This window comes from Oncorhynchus mykiss, chromosome 30 (assembly GCF_057628025.1).
Source record: "Oncorhynchus mykiss isolate SJ-2025 chromosome 30, ASM5762802v1, whole genome shotgun sequence".
NCBI classification, from domain to species: Eukaryota; Metazoa; Chordata; class Actinopteri; order Salmoniformes; family Salmonidae; genus Oncorhynchus; species Oncorhynchus mykiss.
Genome location: NC_143051.1, coordinates 9,988,420 through 10,010,331, shown reverse-complemented (window position 1 = coordinate 10,010,331; position 21,912 = coordinate 9,988,420). Strand labels below are relative to the sequence as shown.

Genomic DNA, 21,912 nt, shown 5'->3' with positions numbered 1-21,912 from the left:
TCACGGTGGCCTTTACCTCCTCTAGATCTGTGGTAAGACTCTCTCTTCACAGTGGTCTTTACCTCCTTCAGAGCTGTGGTAAGGCTCTCTCTTTACGGTTTACCTCCTCTAGAGCTGTGGTAAGACTCTCTCTTCACGGTGGTCTTTACCTCCTCTAGAGCTGTGGTAAGACTCTCTCCTCATGGTGGCCTTTACCTCCTCTAGAGCTGTGGTAAGACTCTCTCCTCACGGTGGTCTTTACCTCCTCTAGAGCTGTGGTAAGACTCTCCTCATGGTGGCCTTTACCTCTAGAGCTGTGGTAAGACTCTCTCCTCATGGTGGCCTTTACCTCCTCTAGAGCTGTGGTAAGGCTCTCTCTTCACGGTTGACCTGTTCTAGAGCTGTGGTAAGGCTCTCCTCATGGTGGCCTTTACCTCCGCTTGCGCTGCCCCAGTGACCATGTTGCTATGGTTACCACCAGTAAACCGTTGGAGCTAGACAGTAAGCTAGCTGACAAGTTTGAATTTGGCTAGCTAGCATGATACAGATTGACAGAGTTTGAGTTAAAGGACTAATCCTTTCCTCCTGTGTTGATCTTCAGTTGTACAATTTGTTTACCTCTATATCTTTTGCTAATTTAATCTTGTAAATCTCACTCTTAAAACCTCTACGGGATCGGCCTTCTCTCTCTCTCTCTCTCTCTCTCTGTCTGTCTTTCTGCCTTCTCTCTCTCGCTCTCTCTCTCTCTCTCTCTGTCTTTCTGCCTTCTCTCTCTGTCTGTCTTTCTGCCTTCTCTCTCTCTCTGTCTGTCTTTCTGCCTTCTCTCTCTCTCTCTGTCTGTGAGAATGATTAACATGTTGCATGCTATGTGAATGCTGTGCAGAGAGGAAATGATGGGGAGAAGGGTGAGGAACGAGGGTGGAGATGAAGGGTGAGGAACGAGGGTGGAGATGAAGGGTGAGGAACGAGGGTGGAGATGAAGGGTGAGGAACGAGGGTGGAGATGAAGGGTGAGGAACGAGGGTGGAGATGAAGGGTGAGGAACGAGGGTGGAGATGAAGGGTGAGGAACGAGGGTGGAGATGAAGAGTGAGGAACGAGGGTGGAGATGAAGGGTGAGGAACGAGGGTGGAGATGAAGGGTGAGGAACGAGGGTGGAGATGAAGGGTGAGGAACGAGGGTGGAGATGAAGGGTGAGGAACGAGGGTGGAGATGAAGGGTGAGGAACGAGGGTGGAGATGAAGGGTGAGGAACGAGGGTGGAGATGAAGGGTGAGGAACGAGGGTGGAGATGAAGGGTGAGGAACGAGGGTGAAGATGAAGGGTGAGGAACGAGGGTGGAGGCCTGGTGGTTAAGACGAGAGGTCGCTGGTTCGGGTCCCCCAGTCGACTGGGTCTGTTGATTTGCCCTTGAGCGGGGCGCTCAACCCCGGTTGCTCCGGATGGGACAGTCTGCTAGATGACTGGAACGTAATGTAATATAATATAATAACACATAATGTAAATGTTGAGCAGCTTCACTGCAGGTGAATTGTATGTTGTATATAAAACATTTGATATAAAAATAAATATTATGTAAAAAATTGGATATAAAAATAAATATTATTATGTAAAATTTGTATATAAAAATAAATATTATTATGTAAATTGGATATAAAAAATGAATATAATGTAAAAATTGGATATAAAAATAAATATTATTATGGAAAAATTGGATATAAAAATTTGAGAGTGGACGATTGGGGAAGGAAGGGGGAAAAGGAAATGAGAGTAAAAAAGAGAAAGATTGAGTCTTCACAGCGGTTGTCTTGCTTTCAGAAACAGAAAATGGTTGTTAGTAAGCCTCACCATATGTGTTTTAGCCTGGAGGGAGGGAGGGAGGGATGGGAGGAAGAGGAGAGGAGGAAGGGAGGGATGGGAGGAAGAAAAGAGGAGGATGGGAGGGAGGGAGAGGAGAGGAGGAAGGGAAGGATGGGAGGGAGGGAGGGATGGGAGGAGAGGAGGGAGGGATGGGAGGAAGAGGAGAGGAGGGAGGGGAGGAAGAGGAGAGGAGGAAGGGATATCTATGATAAATGTGACATTCTTAGGAAAAGAAAGGAGTGAGAAAGGGAGAGACAGAGGGAGTAAATATGCTGAGATGAAGAGGAGGGAGCGGCAGTTTTCGTTCCCTGTGCTGGCAGCGCCAAAGCCCCTCCCCTGTGTGTGTGTGTGTGTGTGTGTTTCTTTCTGTCTGAGGTTATGTAAAGGTAATCCACACTACGAAGATGGAAGGTTGCAATGTCGTTTTTTCGTTACAAAATACGCTCCGGCATTCAACATTTTTATTTTTATTTAACGAGGCAAGTCAGTTAAGAACACATTCTTATTTACATTAAACTGCCTACCAAAAGGCAAAAGGCCTCCTGCGGGGACGGGGGCCTGGGACTAAAAAAAATATAGGACAAAACTCATCAGAACGAGACAACACTACATAAAGAGAGACCTAAGGCAACAACATAGCAAAGCAGCTACACATGACAGCATGGTAGCAACATAACAACATGGTCACAACATAACAACAACCTGGTAGCACCACAACATAACAACACAACATAACAACAACATGGTAGCACCACAACCTGGTAGCAGCACAAAACAGGGTACAAACATTATTGGGCCCAGACAACAGCACAAAGGGCAAGAAGGTAGAGACAACAATACATCACACAAAACAGCCACAACTGTCAGTAAGAGTGTCCATGATTGAGTCTTTGAATGAAGAGGTGGAGATAAAACTGTGCAGTTTGAGTGTTAGGCCTCACTCCCCCCTATCTGAGATATCTACTGCAGCCCTCATCCTTTCAGCTCATTCCAGTCGCTAGCTGCAGCGAACTGAAAAGAGGAGCGACCCAGGGATGTGTGTGCTTTGGGGACCTGTAACAGAACGTGACTGGCAGAACGGGTGTTGTATGTGGAGGATGAGGGCTGCTGTAGATATCTCAGATAGGGGAGAGTGAGGCCTAAGAGTATTTTGTAAATAAGCATAAACCAGTGTATCTTGCGACGGGTATACAGAGATGACCAGTTTACAGAGGAGAATAGAGTGCAGTCCTATGTAAAGAGCATTGGTGGCAAATCTGATGGCCGAATAATTTTGTACTTCCTGAATATTGAGACGCGCAGTATCATTCCTTCCACAGCTGTGGAGGCAGTGTTGTCTCTTGGTTCCTTGATCTGGTCTATTGGCCATTTGTCAAAGTAATCTATTTTTGCATTGATAACCAAATATAATCTCAGTGACTGTGACTCAGTGACTGGGGCGGCAGGGTAGCCTAGTGGTTAGAGCAGTAACCGGAAAGTTGCAAGTTCAAATCCCAGAGCTGACGGTACAAATCTGTCGTTCTGCCCCTGAACAGGCAGTTAACCCGCTGTTCCTAGGCCGTCATTGAAAATAAGAATTTGGTCTTAACTGACTTGCCTAAAGGTTAAAAAAAGGTTTTAAAAAACAAAAGAATCCACCCCAAAAGGTATTTTGTTTATAAGTAATAACTAGTGATTCTAGGCTATTGTGAAATGGTAGAACCTGCTGTAGCTAACTAGCCAGCCATGCTTTTTCTCCATGACCAAAACTAACTAGCTAGCCATGTGCTTTTTCTCCATGACCAAAACTAACTAGCTAGCTAGCCATGTGCTTTTTCTCCATGACCATAACTAACTAGCTAGCCATGTGCTTTTTCTCCATGACCAAAACTAACTAACTAGCTAGCCATGTGCTTTTTCTCCATGACTAAAACTAACTAGCCATGTGCTTTTTCTCCATGACCAAAACTAACTAGCCATGTGCTTTTTCTCCATGACCAAAACTAACTAGCCATGTGCTTTTTCTCCATGACCATAACTAACTAGCCAGCCATGTGCTTTTTCTCCATGACCATAACTAACTAGCCAGCCATGTGCTTTTTCTCCATGACCAAAACTAACTAGCCATGTGCTTTTTCTCCATGACCATAACTAACTAGCTAGCCATGTGCTTTTTCTCCATGACCAAAACTAACTAACTAGCTAGCCATGTGCTTTTTCTCCATGACCAAAACTAACTAGCCATGTGCTTTTTCTCCATGACAATAACTAACTAGCCATGTGCTTTTTCTCCATGACCATAACTAACTAGCCATGTGCTTTTTCTCCATGACCATAACTAACTAGCTAGCCATGTGCTTTTTCTCCATGACCAAAACTAACTAACTAGCTAGCCATGTGCTTTTTCTCCATGACCAAAACTAACTAGCCATGTGCTTTTTCTCCATGACAATAACTAACTAGCCATGTGCTTTTTCTCCATGACCAAAACCTGGAGTTCTATTTTAGCTGACATGGGAACACAAGCAGCATATTAAACTGGGATAATGTTTTAAGTTGTTTTATAATTCACCTTTTATTAAACTCGCAGGTCATTTCCCATCACTGGATGTCGATTGGGGGGGGGGGTGGGGGGTGGTATATGTCCAATATAACCCCCGGGGTGCATTATTGCTATTACAAACTGGTCACCAAAGTAATTAGAGCAGTTTTAAAAAAGTAATGTTTTCTCACGGCACGTCATGCAAAATACACTCAAAGCATGAGTTTCTCTCCTCCTGTTTCTTTCTTCCCCCGTTCCCCCTCCCTCTCTTGCCCCCTCCCTTTCTTGCCTCCTCCCTTCTTCCCTCTCTCCCTCTCTCCCTCCGTCTCTGTGAGTCACTGCACCATGTTGGATACAAAGAGCAGAGGACTCGTGTGACACTAGTATGGGAGCTACCGCTACGCTACGTAGCAACACGCCGACCCATTAAACATCCCACATGGAAATGCTGCTGCTACTCTTATTTGGATAACGGCTAGGCTACACTATGCTAATTCAGAGCATTAATCAATATGGAAATGATAATGTCGGCTAATTGTTGAGCGGTGTGGAATTGCTTTGCAGTTGAGGAGCCTGGCACTACGCTAATCATCAGAAATCAGGAGAGCTAAGCCGTCAGGGGTTTTGACTGCCAAGAGGACGGTGTGTATACACACACACGTGTGTTTTTGCTCTGGTCTTGTTGTTTTTCATGTCAACCTTGACATTGAGGATGGTGTGTGTTGTTGCAAACAGGTGCATCGATATGTGCTACACTTGTGTGTTGTTGTGCATGCAGATGTGTGTATTCTGACATTTCCCGTCTCTTGTCTACAGGTTACAGACAATATATGGGCGTTTTGACGAAGCTTTGAATTCTGGGAACATGGCGCTCAGCCCCAGTCACGGTGAGTCCCTCCCTCACCACCTCTTCACCTTGGCTTTCTCTGATGTTTGTCCTTTTATGCCCGTATGGAGCAGGAGATGTGGTATGACGGATCCTGTGTGTTTGTGGGGGGGGGGTGTTAAAGACTGCCCAATAGGATTACCTGTCTAATCTCTCAGGAGTTTTCAGATATCTGGCATCTGCTTGGACCAGATCCCTGCCTAGCAACACCAGAACTCCTGTTCTTATCTGTCAGTTGGGTCGTCTGTAGTTTGGCTGTAGAGTTGTAGTTTGGCTCTACAGTTGTAGTTTGGCTCTACAGTTGTAGTTTGGCTCTACAGTTGTAGTTTGGCTCTAGTTTGGTTTATAGGCAATTTCTAAGTTAGTTAGTTTGGTTTTTACATTGTAGTTTGGTTATAAAGATTTGCAGTTGTGGTCTACCATCTGTCTTCAGTTGTCTGCAGTGTTGTATTTTATTAGTTTTGTAATCTGTCTGTTCCTTAGTCAGTCTCTCTACACTGTTTGTTTATTCTGAAGAGGTTAGAGGCTGGGTGTGAGGGTATGGTTGCTATGATACCGTCTCCAGTGGCAGCATGGGCTGATTGGGATTAACCCTGGGACCCCCGAAGGGTTTCAGTTCAGATCCCTCCAGAGAGGGCAGTGAGCTTTGGGCCCCTGATCTACATACAGAGACACTGAAAGGTTAGATGTACCTCTCATTCTGTGTATATATGAAGAAACCAGACTCTGTGTTTTCCCCCTGAAAAACAGTAACTCAAAGCTCCAACCTGAGGACACAGCACACACATTTAGCCAATCAGACCACAGAAAAGCAGGATGCAGCCAGAGTGAAACCAGAGAGAGAAGAATTTCTGTACACTGTTACTATGGCTGTCGGGGACGAGGGAGGGATGGTCTGTGTACTTTTGCTCTGGAGTGAAATCATACTGGGGAGATACTCGTGCCGGTCTCTGAGTGCCTTACAATGTCTGTCTGGGGATAGTTTGAGTCATTCTGTTTTGGCTTTCTTCTTTCTCTCGCTCTCTCTGTCTCTCAGTTAGACTGGTTTTGGGACTGAAACTCACATTTTAAAGTGTGTGGGTGTGTCACTGCCACTGGCTCCTCCCACTTTCTCTCTCTGACCTGGAAATGGAATGTCTTCTCCTCCTTTCCTCTCCTCATCTCCTTGTTTCATATCCTTCTTTCCTCTCCTCATCTCCTTGTTTCCAAGTCTCACAGATTTCCATCGTATTGCGTCCATCTCCAAAACGAAGACAACCCAAGAGAATCATCCTTCCTCATAGTACTGTATTTAAACATATTGTTATGGCATTGTTACAGCAATTTTGCTATCAAGGCATGTTTATGGCATGTCTACACCTTTCGGTGCTTCTACACCTGCATTTGCTTGCTGTTTGGGGTTTTAGGCTGGGTTTCTGTACAGCACTTTGAGATATCAGCTGATGTACGAAGGGCTTTATAAATCCATTTTGATTTGATTTATTTTTGTAGAGCCTTTTCAGCTACTATGGCGTATTGTCTTGGTAATGCTGTTGATATTTTGTCCGTGTGTAGTGTCGAGCCAGACAGTTTGTGTGGATTAGAGCTGTGTCTGTCACATTGGCCTACTTCCTGGCCAGCTGTGAAAATGTCTAACTTGTGTTGCTATTTATAAGATGTGATTCTGCAGTTTAGAACAGATTACTACACACACACACACACACACACACACACACACACACCCTTAATCAACGTTTATTGTCCTCGTACTCAGATTGGTAGATGTAATTGCAGGTGCAATTCATGTAATGCTTGTGTTTCTAGCTCTTAACAGTGCAGTAATATCTAGCAATAATAAATCAATAATTCTGAAAAATACAAATAAATTAAGAAATATCAGCAAGCAATGTCCGAGACCGAAATATATGATATTTCTTAATTTATTTGTATTTTTCAGAATGATCTCTAAGGTGCAGGGTAGATTACAGGGTGGTAGCCATATATATATGTATGTATGTATGTATGTATGTATGTATGTATGTATGTGTGTGTGTGTGTGTGTGTGTGTGTGTGTGTGTGTGTGTGTGTGTGTGTGTGTGTAAAGACCGCATAGACAGTATATGAATAGTGTATATAGACAGTATGTGAATAGTGTATATAGACAGTATGTGAATAGTGTTTATAGACAGTATGTGAATAGTGTTTATAGACAGTATAGACAGTATGTGAATAGTGTTTATAGACAGTATTTGAACAGAAAAGGGGTGTACAGCAGTAGTTATATAGGATGAACCTTGACTAGAATACAGTATATACGTATGAAGTGGACAGCAGTAGTTATATAGGATGAGCCTTGACTAGAATACAGTATATACGTATGAAGTGGACAGCAGTAGTTATATAGGATGAGCCTTGACTAGAATACAGTATATACTGTTTTACTCACTTCATATGTATGTAAACATGATTAATGTGACCCTTGTTCAATGACTCTATGTACACAGGGCAGCAGTCTCTAAGGTGCAGGGTAGAGTACCGGGTGGTAGCCGGATAATAACAGTGACTAAGGCCAGGGCAGGGTACTGGGTGGAGGCCGACTAGTGGTGACTATTTAACAGTCTGAGGGCCTGGGGTGGCAGGTAGCCTAGTGGTTAGAGTTTTAGGCCAGTAACCGAAAGGTTGCTAGATCGAATCCCCGAGTTGACAAGGTAAAAATCTGTCGTTCTGCCCCTAAAACAAGGTAGTTAACCCACTGTTCCCCGGTAGGCCGTCATTGTAAATATGAATTTGTTCTTAACTGACTTGCCAGGTTAAATAAAGGTTAAGTTAAAAAAAAAAAAAAAAAAAAATATAGAAGCTGTTTTAATCAGTCTCGCTGTCCCAGCTTTGATGCACCTGTACTGTCTCCTAGAGGTTAGCGGGGTGAAGAGGTTGTGGCTCGAGGTCCTTGATGATCTTCTAGATGTAGTGGGGTGAATGAACAGGTCGTGGTTTCGGATGGCTGAGGTCCTTGATGATCTTCTAGATGGTACCAGGGTGAACAGGCCGTGGTTTGGGTGGCTGAGGTCCTTGATGATCTACTAGATGGTACCAGGGTGAACAGGTCGTGGTTTCGGATGGCTGAGGTCCTTGATGATCTTCTAGATGGTACCAGGGTGAACAGGCCGTGGTTTGGGTGGCTGAGGTCCTTGATGATCTTCTTGGCTGGTTTCTGAATGCCGTAGCATCTCTGTGTCTGTCTGGGGATAGTTTGAGTGAATCTGTTTTAGCTTTTTCTTCTCTCTTGCTCTCGCTGTCTGTGTGGTCTAGTGATATACAGTAGCCGTCTGTGTGTTCTAGGGATTTACAGTAGCCGTCTGTGTGGTCTAGGGATTTACAGTAGCCGTCTGTGTGGTCTAGTGATTTACAGTAGCTGTCTGTGTGGTCTAGTGATTTACAGTAGCTGTCTGTGTGGTCTAGTGATTTACAGTAGCTGTCTGTGTGGTCTAGTGATTTACAGTAGCTGTCTGTGTGGTCTAGTGATTTACAGTAAGCTGTCTGTGTGGTCTAGGGATTTACAGTAGCTGTCTGTGTGGTCTAGGGATTTACAGTAGCTGTCTGTGTGGTCTAGGGATTTACAGTAGCTGTCTGTGTGGTCTAGTGATTTACAGTAGCTGTCTGTGTGGTCTAGTGATTTACAGTAAGCTGTCTGTGGTCTAGTGATGTACAGTAAGCTGTCTGTGTGGTCTAGTGATTTACAGTAAGCTGTCTGTGTGGTCTAGGGATTTACAGTAGCTGTCTGTGTGGTCTAGTGATTTACAGTAGCTGTCTGTGTGGTCTAGGGATTTACAGTAGCTGTCTGTATGGTCTAGGGATTTACAGTAGCTGTCTGTGTGGTCTAGTGATGTACATATAAAGGCTAGTGCTGCCCCCCTGTGGACACAGACTCATTTGGCAGAGCATTGTAAACATTTCAGTGTTTTCTGTGTGTGTGCGCTTGCATGCAGGCTTTTCTTACAATGCTCCACCAAATGTGTTGCTGGGTGGCATTTTTGTGTGTGAGGTTCTCAGCGGATTATATATATATATATATTATAATGGTTTTATTTCTGCCTGAGCAGCCTCTCGATTTCTCTAGACGGGTTGGTTATAACTGGGCCTCGGGCTCTCTAGACGGGTGGGTTATAACTGGGCCTCGGGTTCTCTAGACGGGTGGGTTATAACTGGGCCTCGGGCTCTCTAGACGGGTGGGTTATAACTGGGCCTCGGGCTCTCTAGACGGGTGGGTTATAACTGGGCCTCGGGCTCTCTGGACGGGTGGGTTATAACTGGGCCTCGGGTTCTCTGGACGGGTGGGTTATAACTGGGCCTCGGGCTCTCTAGACGGGTGGGTTATAACCGGGCCTCGGGCTCTCTAGACGGGTGGGTTATAACCGGGCCTCGATCTCTCTAGACGGGTGGGTTATAACCGGGCCTCGATCTCTCTAGACGGGTGGGTTATAACTGGGCCTCGGGCTCTCTAGACGGGTGGGTTATAACCGGGCCTCGATCTCTCTAGACGGGTGGGTTATAACCGGGCCTCGATCTCTCTAGACGGGTGGGTTATAACCGGGCCTCGATCTCTCTAGACGGGTGGGTTATAACTGGGCCTCGGGCTCTCTAGACGGGTGGGTTATAACTGGGCCTCGGGCTCTCTAGACGGGTGGGTTATAACTGGGCCTCGGGCTCTCTAGACGGGTGGGTTATAACTGGGCCTCGGGCTCTCTAGACGGGTGGGTTATAACTGGGCCTCGGGCTCTCTAGACGGGTGGGTTATAACCGGGCCTCGGGCTCTCTAGACGGGTGGGTTATAACCGGGCCTCGGGCTCTCTAGACGGGTGGGTTATAACCGGGCCTCGATCTCTCTAGACGGGTGGGTTATAACCGGGCCTCGATCTCTCTAGACGGGTGGGTTATAACCGGGCCTCGATCTCTCTAGACGGGTGGGTTATAACTGGGCCTCGGGCTCTCTAGACGGGTGGGTTATAACCGGGCCTCGGGCTCTCTAGACGGGTGGGTTATAACTGGGCCTCGGGCTCTCTAGACGGGTGGGTTATAACTGGGCCTCGGGCTCTCTAGACGGGTGGGTTATAACTGGGCCTCGGGCTCTCTAGACGGGTGGGTTATAACTGGGCCTCGGGCTCTCTAGACGGGTGGGTTATAACTGGGCCTCGGGCTCTCTAGACGGGTGGGTTATAACTGGGCCTCGGGCTCTCTAGACGGGTGGGTTATAACTGGGCCTCGGGCTCTCTAGACAGGTGGGTTATAACTGGGCCTCGGGCTCTCTAGACAGGTGGGTTATAACTGGGCCTCGGGCTCTTGGACTCTTGACCTTTCTTCTTTCCTTCTGTCTATTTGACTCTTCTGTCTATTTCACTCTGAAATGGAGGGAATCTCTTGCAGCCGTATCCATGGAAACACTCCTCTGTGTGTGTGTGTGTGTGCACATGGGTGCTTATGTTGATGTAACAGAGCTGTGAATAATTCTGATGGAGACTACTGACCTCACATCCTCAATTTATCACATCAAGGTTCACAGCTCTGGCTAGGTGTGTGTAGCGTGGCTAGGTGTGTGTGTGTGTAGCGTGGCTAGGTGTGTGTAGCGTGGCTAGGTGTGTGTAGCGTGGCTAGGTGTGTGTAGCGTGGCTAGGTGTGTGTAGCGTGGCTAGGTGTGTGTAGCGTGGCTAGGTGTGTGTAGCGTGGCTAGGTGTGTGTAGCGTGGCTAGGTGTGTGTAGCGTGGCTAGGTGTGTGTAGCGTGGCTAGGTGTGTGTAGCGTGGCTAGGTGTGTGTAGCGTGGCTAGGTGTGTGTAGCGTGGCTAGGTGTGTGTGTGTGTGTGTAGCGTGGCTAGGTGTGTGTGTGTGTGTAGCGTGGCTAGGTGTGTGTAGCGTGGCTAGGTGTTTGTGTGTGTGTGTGTAGCGTGGCTAGGTGTGTGTGTGTGTGTGTGTAGCGTGGCTAGGTGTGTGTGTGTGTGTGTGTGTGTGTGTAGCGTGGCTAGGTGTGTGTGTGTAGCGTGGCTAGGTGTGTGTGTGTGTGTGTGTGTGTAGCGTGGCTAGGTGTGTGTGTGTGTAGCGTGGCTAGGTGTGTGTGTGTGTGTGTGTAGCGTGGCTAGGTGTGTGTGTGTGTGTGTGTAGCGTGGCAAGGTGTGTGTGTGTGTGTGTGTGTGTAGCGTGGCTAGGTGTAGCGTGGCTAGGTGTGTGTGTGTGTAGCGTGTCTAGAGAGCCCGAGGCCCAGTTATAACCCACACACTCCTCCCCTCGGTCTCCTCTCCCTCCTGATCTGATCTCTACACCACCACGACCCACTCAGCCTTTTGTTCTCTCTGTGTGTGGAGGTCTTAGTTCTATGGATATCACAATATGTGAAATATGATTAGGCACTTTGTAGTGTGTGTGTGTGTGTGTGTGTGTGTGTGTGAAGTTATCATTGCCTCTGTGTGGGTGTGTGTATTGATGTTAATGAGCTTAGGTTAGCTGCTGTGAGGGAGGCTAGAGAAACCATGTTAGTTTTTCAGGGGCTTCACTTACACACACACACACACATACACTCTCTCCCCTTCCTCCGCACTGGCTGCTACAGCATGATGTCGTCGCTGCGCTGATTGGCTGCCTGACCGCAGAGGGAAGGTGGGGAGAAGAGCGAGAGAGGAAGAGAGCGTGAGCGAGAGAGGAAGGGAGAGAGCGAGAGAAAATGCCATCAATGATATGGGTGGAGTGTTTTTTGGATGGCAGTAAGGTGTGTGTGTAGATCTGTTTTGAGGGGTGTGTGTATGGGGTGCGGGGGGGTGTGTTGGGGTACGGGTCTGAGAAGAAGGTGGCGCCCCAAAACCACGCCCTACTGGAGGTATGCGGCGCCTCATCTGCAAACGCATCTGTGACTGTGAGTGCAGGGCTGGGCACTCTGTGTGTTTCTGAAAGAGCATACATTAGTGCTGGGTTCATTTTGTGTGAATAAGGGCTGGGTGGGTTGGTTGTGTTTGGTGGGGTGGGTTGGTTGTGTTTGATGGGGTGGGTTATTTGGGTGTGTTTGATGGTGTGGGTTATTTGGGTGTGTTTGATGGTGTGGGTTATTTGGGTGTGTTTGATGGTGTGGGTTATTTGGGTGTGTTTGATGGTGTGGGTTATTTGGGTGTGTTTGATGGTGTGGGTTATTTGGGTGTGTTTGATGGTGTGGGTTATTTGGGTGTGTTATTTGGGTGTGTTTGATGGTGTGGGTTATTTGGGTGTGTTTGATGGTGGGGGTGGGGTTGGCTGGGTGTGTTTGGATGATGGTGGGGGGGGTTGGGTGGGTGTGTTTGGATGATGATGATGATGGTGGGGGTGGTTGGCTGGGTGTGTTTGGATGATGGTGGGGGGGGTTGGGTGGGTGTGTTTGGATGATGATGATGATGGTGGGGGGGGTGGGGTGTGTTTTGATGATGTTGGGGTGGGTGTGTTGGTTGTGCCAGGGGTCATGTTAATGCAGGACTGCATTTTCTTTCATGCAGAAAAGAAAAAACATAAAAAACATAAATATCTTTCTGCGTTTTGTAAACACAGATATAAAATGCTTGTCATTGTGAATTCCGCTTCAGTCTGTGTTCGCGCCAAACCACGAAGGAAGGACTCATTTTGTTCTTCATTTACACGCCTCCATTCAGATGAAATGTCTTCGCTGTCATCGTTGGATCACCAGACCGCTCTGACTGATGTGGAGGCTACTTTTCTTCCAGTGTAATTTTTGTCTCCGGTAACAAGTTAAAATGCTAAATAAACTACAAGCAAAACATTTGAAAATGTATCTGGCTACATCCTTTCAAAGATAAACCTGGCCATGCATCGTTTTTGCAAAAAAAAGGACCTTGCTTTCTTTGTTGTAAAGCTCATTTTCTTGGCTGCTTGCCAGATAGTTGCACTTCTGTTGTCATCTGATTAATGATGTTGCTCAAATTTATTTTGATATGTCCCTGATATGAAACGCAGGTGACATGTTTCAAATTGCATATTTTTCGATGTTCTGCATTTTGACTGTGTGTGGGTCCGTGCCCAAACTGGTCCGTGCATCACTACCAGTATATAGTAAAATACAGTATACCACCCACCTCTAATTCACTGTTAGTGATGGTTGTGCCGCTGGGTGTGTGCATGTGTGTTGGAGAGGGAGAGTATTGGCTGTGTGAGATGCTGTCACTGTTTCTATTGTTTACTATTGATGACTGATCAACACTGACTCTTTTCTTCAGCCAAGACCCCACCCCCCCTCCTCTCCTCTCTCCCCCTCCCCTTCCTCATCTCTCCCCCCCTTCCTCATCTCTCCCCCCCTTCTTTAGTTCTCCCCCCCTTCCTCATCTCTCCCCCCTTCCTCATCTCTCCTCCCCCCTTCCTCATCTCTCCCCCCCTTCCTCATCTCTCCCCCCCTTCCTCATCTCTCCTCCCCCCTTCCTCATCTCTCCTCCCCCCCTTCCTCATCTCTCCTTCCTCATCTCTCCTCCCCCCTTCCTCATCTCTCCTCCCCCCTTCCTCATCTCTCCTCCCCCTTCCTCATCTCTCCTCCCCCCTTCCTCATCTCTCCTCCCCCTTTCCTAATTTCTCCTCCCCCCTTCCTCATTTCTCCTCCCCCCTTCCTCATCTCTCCCCCCCTTCCTCATCTCTCCCCCCCTTCCTCATCTCTCCCCCCCTTCCTCATCTCTCCCCCCTTCCTCATCTCTCCCCCCTTCCTCATCTCTCCCCCCCTTCCTCATCTCTCCTCCCCCCTTCCTCATCTCTCCTCCCCCCTTCCTCATCTCTCCTCCCCCCTTCCTCATCTCTCCTTCCTCATCTCTCCTTCCTCATCTCTCCTCCCCCCTTCCTCATCTCCCCCCCTTCCTCATCTCTCCTCCCCCCTTCCTCATCTCTCCTCCCCCCTTCCTCATCTCTCCTCCCCCCTTCCTAATTTCTCCTCCCCCCTTCCTCATTTCTCCTCCCCCCTTCCTCATCTCTCCCCCCCTTCCTCATCTCTCCCCCCCTTCCTCATCTCTCCCCCCCTTCCTCATCTCTCCCCCCCTTCCTCATCTCCCCCCTTCCTCATCTCCCCCCCTTCCTCATCTCTCCTCCCCCCTTCCTCATCTCTCCTCCCCCCCCTTCCTCATCTCTCCTCCCCCCCTTCCTCATCTCTCCTCCCCCCCTTCCTCATCTCTCCTCCCCCCCCTTCCTCATCTCTCCTCCCCCCCTTCCTCATCTCTCCTCCCCCCCCTTCCTCATCTTCTTTCTTTAACTACTTTAGGGAAATAGTAGAAGTACGATAAGAATGTTGCTTATCTCTCTCTATCCATTTCTCTTTCTCTATCCATTTCTCTGTCTCTATCCATTTCTCTCTCTCTCAGACCGTAGTTTTGAGGATGATGCAGACAGTGCAGATGGGAACCGTGCTCAGGCTGCCTTCAAGGTCCCCAAGGTCCCCAAGAAGTCGGCAGAGTCCTCTGCTGCACGAAGACCCAACACTACGGCTTCCAAGATCGGAGGTAAGAGGCGGGATCCTGTTTACATGGAAGTCCAGCCTTGTTTACCTCTTAGAAAGACAATTGATACGTCATTGGTAGCATTAACTCGGGATTACTCACACTGTGATAAAATTAACATTTTGCAAATAAAGTTCCTTCGATTTAATTTCTTATCATTAGTCTCTTTTGATTTAATTTCGTTAGTCTTGATGACTAAAACACGACTGCTGAGACGTCCAATTATAAAACACTAACTGTATTCATCACAACGCCCTTTGACCCTGTGACCCTTTGACCCTGAGCTGGGTAATGGCCAGATCAAATTAAATACCTTCTTTATTAGTCACCTGCTGAATACAACAGTTACAGTGACAGGCCCTTAACCAACAGTGCAGTTAAAAATATATATATATATATGAGTAAAAAATCAAATGAACACGTCATTAAAGCTAATGTTTTGTAGCTAGTTTAAAAAAACTAAATTGGCTCATATTTTGTTGTAATGTTTTGAATTTCTCATATCACATGACTACACATTAGACATGGATAAATGTATAGAATTGCAGCAACAACAACAACATGTTCTCTGCACCCCATAACAAATAGTGTGTGGTGGGAGGGGATGTTGGGGAACATCCTGGGCTAGATGAGTAAGCAGAACATACTGACAGAAGAGGAGTTTTTCTGGCCGCTACACAGGAGCTTTTTCATCTGTCATCATCAGTCACTTCTCTGTGGCTCTATCTGTCATCATCAGTCACTTCTCTGTGGCTCTATCTGTCATCATCAGTCACGTCTCTGTGGCTCTATCTGTCATCATCAGTCACGTCTCTGTGGCTCTATCTGTCATCATCAGTCACTTCTCTGTGGCTCTATCTGTCATCATCAGTCACTTCTCTGTGGCTCTATCTGTCATCATCAGTCACTTCTCTGTGGCTCTATCTGTCATCATCAGTCACATCTCTGTGGCTCTATCTGTCATCATCAGTCACGTCTCTGTGGCTCTATCTGTCATCATCAGTCACTTCTCTGTGGCTCTATCTGTCATCATCAGTCACTTCTCTGTGGCTCTATCTGTCATCATCAGTCATATATATCTGTGGCTCCATCTGTCATCATCAGTCACATCTCTGTGGCTCCATCTGTCATCATCAGTCACTTCTCTGTGGCTCCATCTGTCATCATCAGTCACTTCTCTGTGGCTCCATCTGTCATCATCAGTCACTTCTCTGTGGCTCCATCTGGGCTTGATCTCTCAGGCTTGTTTTAGTTCTGCCTGAAAGAGATGTAAATTATAGAGATGATGAACCATCCCACCCCTGTTGAGGGTTCTGTATCGGGTGGGAGATGTGTGGAAGGGGTCTGTTTCACTCCAACCCTGTTCCTGGAGAGAGACCCTCCTGTAGGTTTAAACTCCAACCCTGTTCCTGGAGAGAGACCCTCTTGTAGGTTTAAACTCCAACCCTGTTCCTGGAGAGAGACCCTCCTGTAGGTTTTAACTCCAACCCTGTTCCTGGAGAGAGACCCTCCTGTAGGTTTAAACTCCTCTAATCTAGTGGACCTGATTCAAATAATTTGCTGAATCAGTTTAGTTACAATCAGGGTTGTGGGGTTGTAGTTTAAACCTACAGGACGGTATCTCTCCAGGAACAGGGTTGGAGTTAAAACCTACAGGAGGGTATCTCTCCAGGAACAGGGTTGGAGTTAAAAACCTACAGCAGGGTCTCTCTCAGGATTGGACAGCCCTGCTCTAGTACATCAATAGTATAGTTGAAACAGGTCAGATAGTGCTTGGGTGGGACAACTTATAGTGTCACTCAGACTGGGGGATACTCTGACCTCTCTGACCTCTCTGACCTCTCTGTCTCTAGGTGCGTCTAAGGATGGAACCGGGGGCATCGATGAAGAAGACTTCATCAAATCTTTCACTGACGTCCCCACAGTACAGGTAACACACGCTAGTATGCATTAGTACCGGGACTGCAAGCATTGTAGACTAGACAGTTTGTGTACCATCACTAGTGTGAAATAAATCTGTCTCTCTCTTCTCTCGTCTGTCTCTTTTCTGTCTCGTCTGTCTGCTGTCTCGTCTGTCTGCTGTCTCGTCTGTCTGCTGTCTCGTCTGTCTGCTGTCTCGTCTCGTCTGTCTCGTCTGTTGTCTCTTGTCTCGTCTGTTGTCTCTTGTCTCGTCTGTTGTCTCTTGTCTCGTCTGTTGTCTCTTGTCTCGTCTGTCTCTGGTCTCTCTCTGTGTCAGATCTACTCGTCTCGTGACCTGGAGGATAACCTGAATAAGATCAGAGAGATCTGTTCTGATGACAAACATGACTGGGACCAGAGAGCCGCTGCAATGAAGAAGATCCGCTCGCTGATTGTTGCCGGGGCAACGGAGTACGAGTGTTTCTACCAACACCTGAGGCTGTTGGACGGAGCGTTCAAACTGTCAGCTAAAGACCTCCGATCACAGGTGGTACGAGAGGCCTGCATCACTGTGGCGTGAGTACTACACACACACACATCTTTGGACATTACTTCTCAAAAAGAACAATGGAAGGGACACTTAATCCCCCTCTCTCTCCCCCGCTCTCTCTCTCCCGCTCTCTCTCTCTCTTCCCCTCTCTCTCTCTCTCTCCCCCGCTCTCTCTCTCTCTTCCCCTCTCTCTCTCTCCCCCGCTCTCTCTCTCTCTTCCCCTCTCTCTCTCTTCCCCTCTCTCTCTCTTCCCCTCTCTCTCTCTTCCCCTCTCTCTCTCTTCCCCTCTCTCTCTCTCTTCCCCTCTCTCTCTCTTCCCCTCTCTCTCTCTCTCTCCCCCGCTCTCTCTCTCTCTTCCCCTCTCTCTCTCTTCCCCTCTCTCTCTCTTCCCCTCTCTCTCTCTTCCCCTCTCTCTCTCTTCCCCTCTCTCTCTTCCTCTCTCTCTCTCTCTTCCCCTCTCTCTCTCTCTCCCCCGCTCTCTCTCTCTTCCCCTCTCTCTCTCTCTCTCTCTTCCTCTCTCTCTCTCTCTCTCTTCCCCTCTCTCTCTCTCTCTCCCCCGCTCTCTCTCTCTCTTCCCCTCTCTCTTCCCCTCTCTCTCTCTTCCCCTCTCTCTCTCTTCCCCTCTCTCTCTCTTCCCCTCTCTCTCTCTTCCTCTCTCTCTCTCTCTTCCCCTCTCTCTCTCTTCCCCTCTCTCTCTCTCTTCCCCTCTCTCTCTCTCTCCTCCCCTCTCTCTCTCTCTCTCCCCCGCTCTCTCTCTCTCTTCCCCTCTCTCTCTCTTCCCCTCTCTCTCTCTTCCCCTCTCTCTCTCTCTTCTCTCTTCCCCTCTCTCTCTCTCTCTTCCCCTCTCTCTCTCTTCCCCTCTCTCTCTCTCTTCCCCTCTCTCTCTCTTCCCCTCTCTCTCTCTCTTCCCCTCTCTCTCTCTTCCCCTCTCTCTCTCTCTTCTCCCCTCTCTCTCTCTCTCTTCCCCTCTCTCTCTCTCTCTCTTCCTCTCTCCTCTCTCTCTTCCTCTCTCCTCTCTCTTCCTCTCTCCTCTCTCTCTTCCTCTCTCTCTCGCTCTCCCCCTCTCCAGCCACCTGTCGACAGTGTTGGGTAATAAGTTTGACCATGGTGCTGAGGGCATTCTTCCTGTCCTGTTCAACCTCATCCCTAACTGTGCCAAGGTTATGGCCACTTCAGGGGCGTCTGCTATACGCTTCATCATACGGGTGAGTTAGACCATCAAAACACACACACACACACACACACACACACACACACACACACACACACACACACACACACACAGAGACAACACACACACACACACAGAGACACACACAGAGACACACACAGAGACACACACACACCCACATACCACAGATAATAAAGTGACCTTTTGTGTATTTGTCTCTGCAGCACACACACGTTCCCAGACTCATCCCCCTGATCACCAGTAACTGCACCTGCAAGTCTGTGGCCGTCAGACGGTGAGCATGATGAAGAGGAGTGTAGTAATGATGATGATGAAGATGATTGTAGTAATGATGAAGATGATTGTAGTAATGATGAAGAGGATTGTAGTAATGATGAAGAGGATTGTAGTAATGATGAAGAGGATTGTAGTAATGATGAAGAGGATTGTAGTAATGATGAGGAATGTAGTAATGATGAAGAGGAATGTAGTAATGATGAAGAGGAATGTAGTAATGATGAAGAGGAATGTAGTCATGATGAAGAGGATTGTAGTAATGATGAAGATGAAGAGGATTGTAGTAATGATGAAGATGAAGAGGATTGTAGTAATGATGAAGATGATTGTAGTGATGAAGATGAAGAGGATTGTAGTAATGATGAAGAGGAATGTAGTAATGATGAAGAGGAATGTAGTAATGATGAAGAGGAATGTAGTCATGATGAAGAGGATTGTAGTAATGATGAAGATGAAGAGGATTGTAGTAATTATGAAGATGAAGAGGATTGTAGTAATGATGAAGATGAAGAGGATTGTAGTAATGATGAAGAGGATTGTAGTGATGAAGATGAAGAGGATTGTAGTAATGATGAAGAGGATTGTAGTGATGATGATGAAGAGGATTGTAGTGATGATGATGATGATGAAGAGGATTGTAGTAATGATGAAGAGGATTGTAGTGATGATGATGTTTCTTCCTCCCTCAGGAAATGTTTTGACTTCTTGGACCTGCTGCTACAGGAGTGGCAGACCCAGACTCTGGAGAGGTGAGAGTTCAACACACTGTTCAGAATCCAAAGGACCTCTTGGTAGAATCTTATTTGCGTGTTATTTGCTTGACGTAGTGATGTACATATTGCCAAAGCGCACTCTGTAAATGAAATGATTAATTTACAATATTAACATTAGTTAAAACAGTAATAATCGAGATTGTCCCCCACTAACGATCACTAACAACAATAACCACGTGTCAAAATAAACATATATTCAACAATACCAATTAGCATAGAGGACATGTGCAGGTTGGTTGGTCTGTCAGACACTGTCCCTCATCTTATGGCAGGCAGCAATGTAGTGCACTGCCAACCCACATCTCTCTGCGTCCTCCCCCAACAGGACGGGTAGCCTCCTCTCATCAGAGAGGTCTTTGAAACCTTGAATTAGGGTTTCAAATTTGGGGAAATTACACTCTCTAATTGTTTTATATTTTTGACATTTTGTCAGGAAATGCATCTCCGTCTCAGGTTCTGCTGTTGTGCAGTGGTTGCACAGCCTTTCCTCTACAGGGTGCCAGGTTCTGCTGTAGTGCAGTGGTTGCACAGCCTTTCCTCTACAGGGAGACAGGTTCTGCTGTGGTGCAGTGGTTGCACAGCCTTTCCTCTACAGGGAGCCAGGTTTTCCTTTGTCTACCCTTCTCAATGGCAAGGCTGTGTTCACTGAGCCTGTACTTTGTCAAGGTTTTTCTAAGGTTTTGATCAGTAACCAGGTCTAATAGTTTGTCTCGCTGTCTCTCAGACATCTTTGTCAAGGTTTTGATCAGTAACCCGGTCTAATAGTTTGTCTCGCTGTCTCTCAGACATCTTTGTCAAGGTTTTGATCAGTAACCAGGTCTAATAGTTTGTCTCGCTGTCTCTCAGACGTCTTTGTCAAGGTTTTTCTAAGGTTTTGATCAGTAACCAGGTCTAATAGTTTGTCTCGCTGTCTCTCAGACGTCTTTGTCAAGGTTTTTCTAAGGTTTTGATCAGTAACCCGGTCTAATAGTTTGTCTCGCTGTCTCTCAGACGTCTTTGTCAAGGTTTTGATCAGTAACCTGGTCTAATAGTTTGTCTCGCTGTCTCTCAGACATCTTTGTCAAGGTTTTGATCAGTAACCTGGTCTAATAGTTTGTCTCGCTGTCTCTCAGACATCTTTGTCAAGGTTTTGATCAGTAACCAGGTCTAATAGTTTGTCTCGCTGTCTCTCAGACGTCTTTGTCAAGGTTTTGATCAGTAACCAGGTCTAATAGTTTGTCTCGCTGTCTCTCAGACGTCTTTGTCAAGGTTTTTCTAAGGTTTTGATCAGTAACCAGGTCTAATAGTTTGTCTCGCTGTCTCTCAGACATACAGCGGTGATGGTCGCCAGCATTAAGAAGGGAATTGCAGATGCCGACGCAGAGGCCAGAGTAGAGGCCCGCAAGTAAGAATACTCACACACACACTCAGCATTACACACACACACACACACACACACACACTCAGCATTACACACACTCAGCATTACACACACACACACTCAGCATTACACACACTCGGCATTACACACACACACACTCGGCATTACACACACACACACTCGGCATTACACACACACACACACTCGGCATTACACACACACACACACACACACACTCGGCATTACACACACACACACACACACACACACTCGGCATTACACACACACACACTCGGCATTACACACACACACACACACACTCGGCATTACACACACACACACTCTGCATTACACACACACACACACACACTCGGCATTACACACACACACACACACACACACTCGGCATTACACACACACACACTCGGCATTACACACACACACACTCGGCATTACACACACACACTCTGCATTACACACACACACACACACACACACACTCGGCATTACACACACGCACTCAGCATTACACACATTTTCCTACAGACATACTCACACATTATTTCTCTCTCTCAGGGCATACTGGGGTCTTAGGAACCATTTCCCGGGGGAGGCAGACTCTCTGTTCAACTCGTTAGAGCCGTCCTATCAGAAGAGCCTCCAATCGTCTCTCAAGAGTTCTGGGAGCGTGACGTCTCTTCCTCAGAGCGACCGCTCCTCTTCCTCATCACAGGAGAGCCTTAAGTAATGACCCCTGACCTTTAACTATACGTTTTTGAGAGGAGGGGCTCAGAGGTACCCGGAAAGTAATATTCTGCTCTCGCCCTTTCCTTCTCTCCTCTCTCTCTTCTCTCTTCTCTCTCCTTTCTCTCTCTCTTCTCTCTCCTCTCTCTCTACTCTCTTCGCTCTCCTCTCTCTCTACTCTCTTCTCTCTCTCTCCTCTCTCTACTCTCCTCTCTTCTCTCTCTACTCTCTCTCTCTCTCTCTCGCTCTCGCTCTCGCTCTCGCTCTCTCTTTCCCAGTCGTCCTCTGTCATCTAAATGGTCAGCTGCTCCTGGAAGAGGTGAGACACACACACTACCTCTCCGGTATTGATTACATGATTTTGTGGCGTGTACGTTATTTGTTTCATTCAGAAAGTATCCAGA

General features: G+C 47.1%; 1 protein-coding gene across 50 annotated transcripts in view; it reads left to right on the top strand.

Annotated features, from left to right (window-relative positions):
- Positions 1-21,912, top strand: part of LOC110489370 (CLIP-associating protein 2) — a 113,610-nt gene that overhangs the window by 49,773 nt on the left and 41,925 nt on the right. For 34 of the 50 annotated variants that reach the window (XR_016493494.1, XR_016493493.1, XM_090227510.1 and 31 more), the window contains 10 exons: positions 5,174-5,244; positions 14,580-14,717; positions 16,568-16,644; positions 16,951-17,189; positions 18,233-18,368; positions 18,559-18,629; positions 19,321-19,380; positions 20,711-20,788; positions 21,341-21,508; positions 21,787-21,827. Coding sequence is in view for 48 of the 50 variants with exons in the window: in XM_090227510.1 (XP_090083636.1) it covers positions 5,174-5,244; positions 14,580-14,717; positions 16,568-16,644; positions 16,951-17,189; positions 18,233-18,368; positions 18,559-18,629; positions 19,321-19,380; positions 20,711-20,788; positions 21,341-21,508; positions 21,787-21,827 (1,079 nt within the window). In the remaining 2 variants the exon portion in view is untranslated. Of the gene's footprint in view, positions 1-4,619; positions 5,000-5,173; positions 5,245-14,579; positions 14,718-16,567; positions 16,645-16,950; positions 17,190-18,232; positions 18,369-18,558; positions 18,630-19,320; positions 19,381-20,710; positions 20,789-21,340; positions 21,509-21,786; positions 21,828-21,912 lie in introns of those variants that run through there. The other 16 variants (XM_090227526.1, XM_090227523.1, XM_090227525.1 and 13 more) reach the window with 3 other exon arrangements.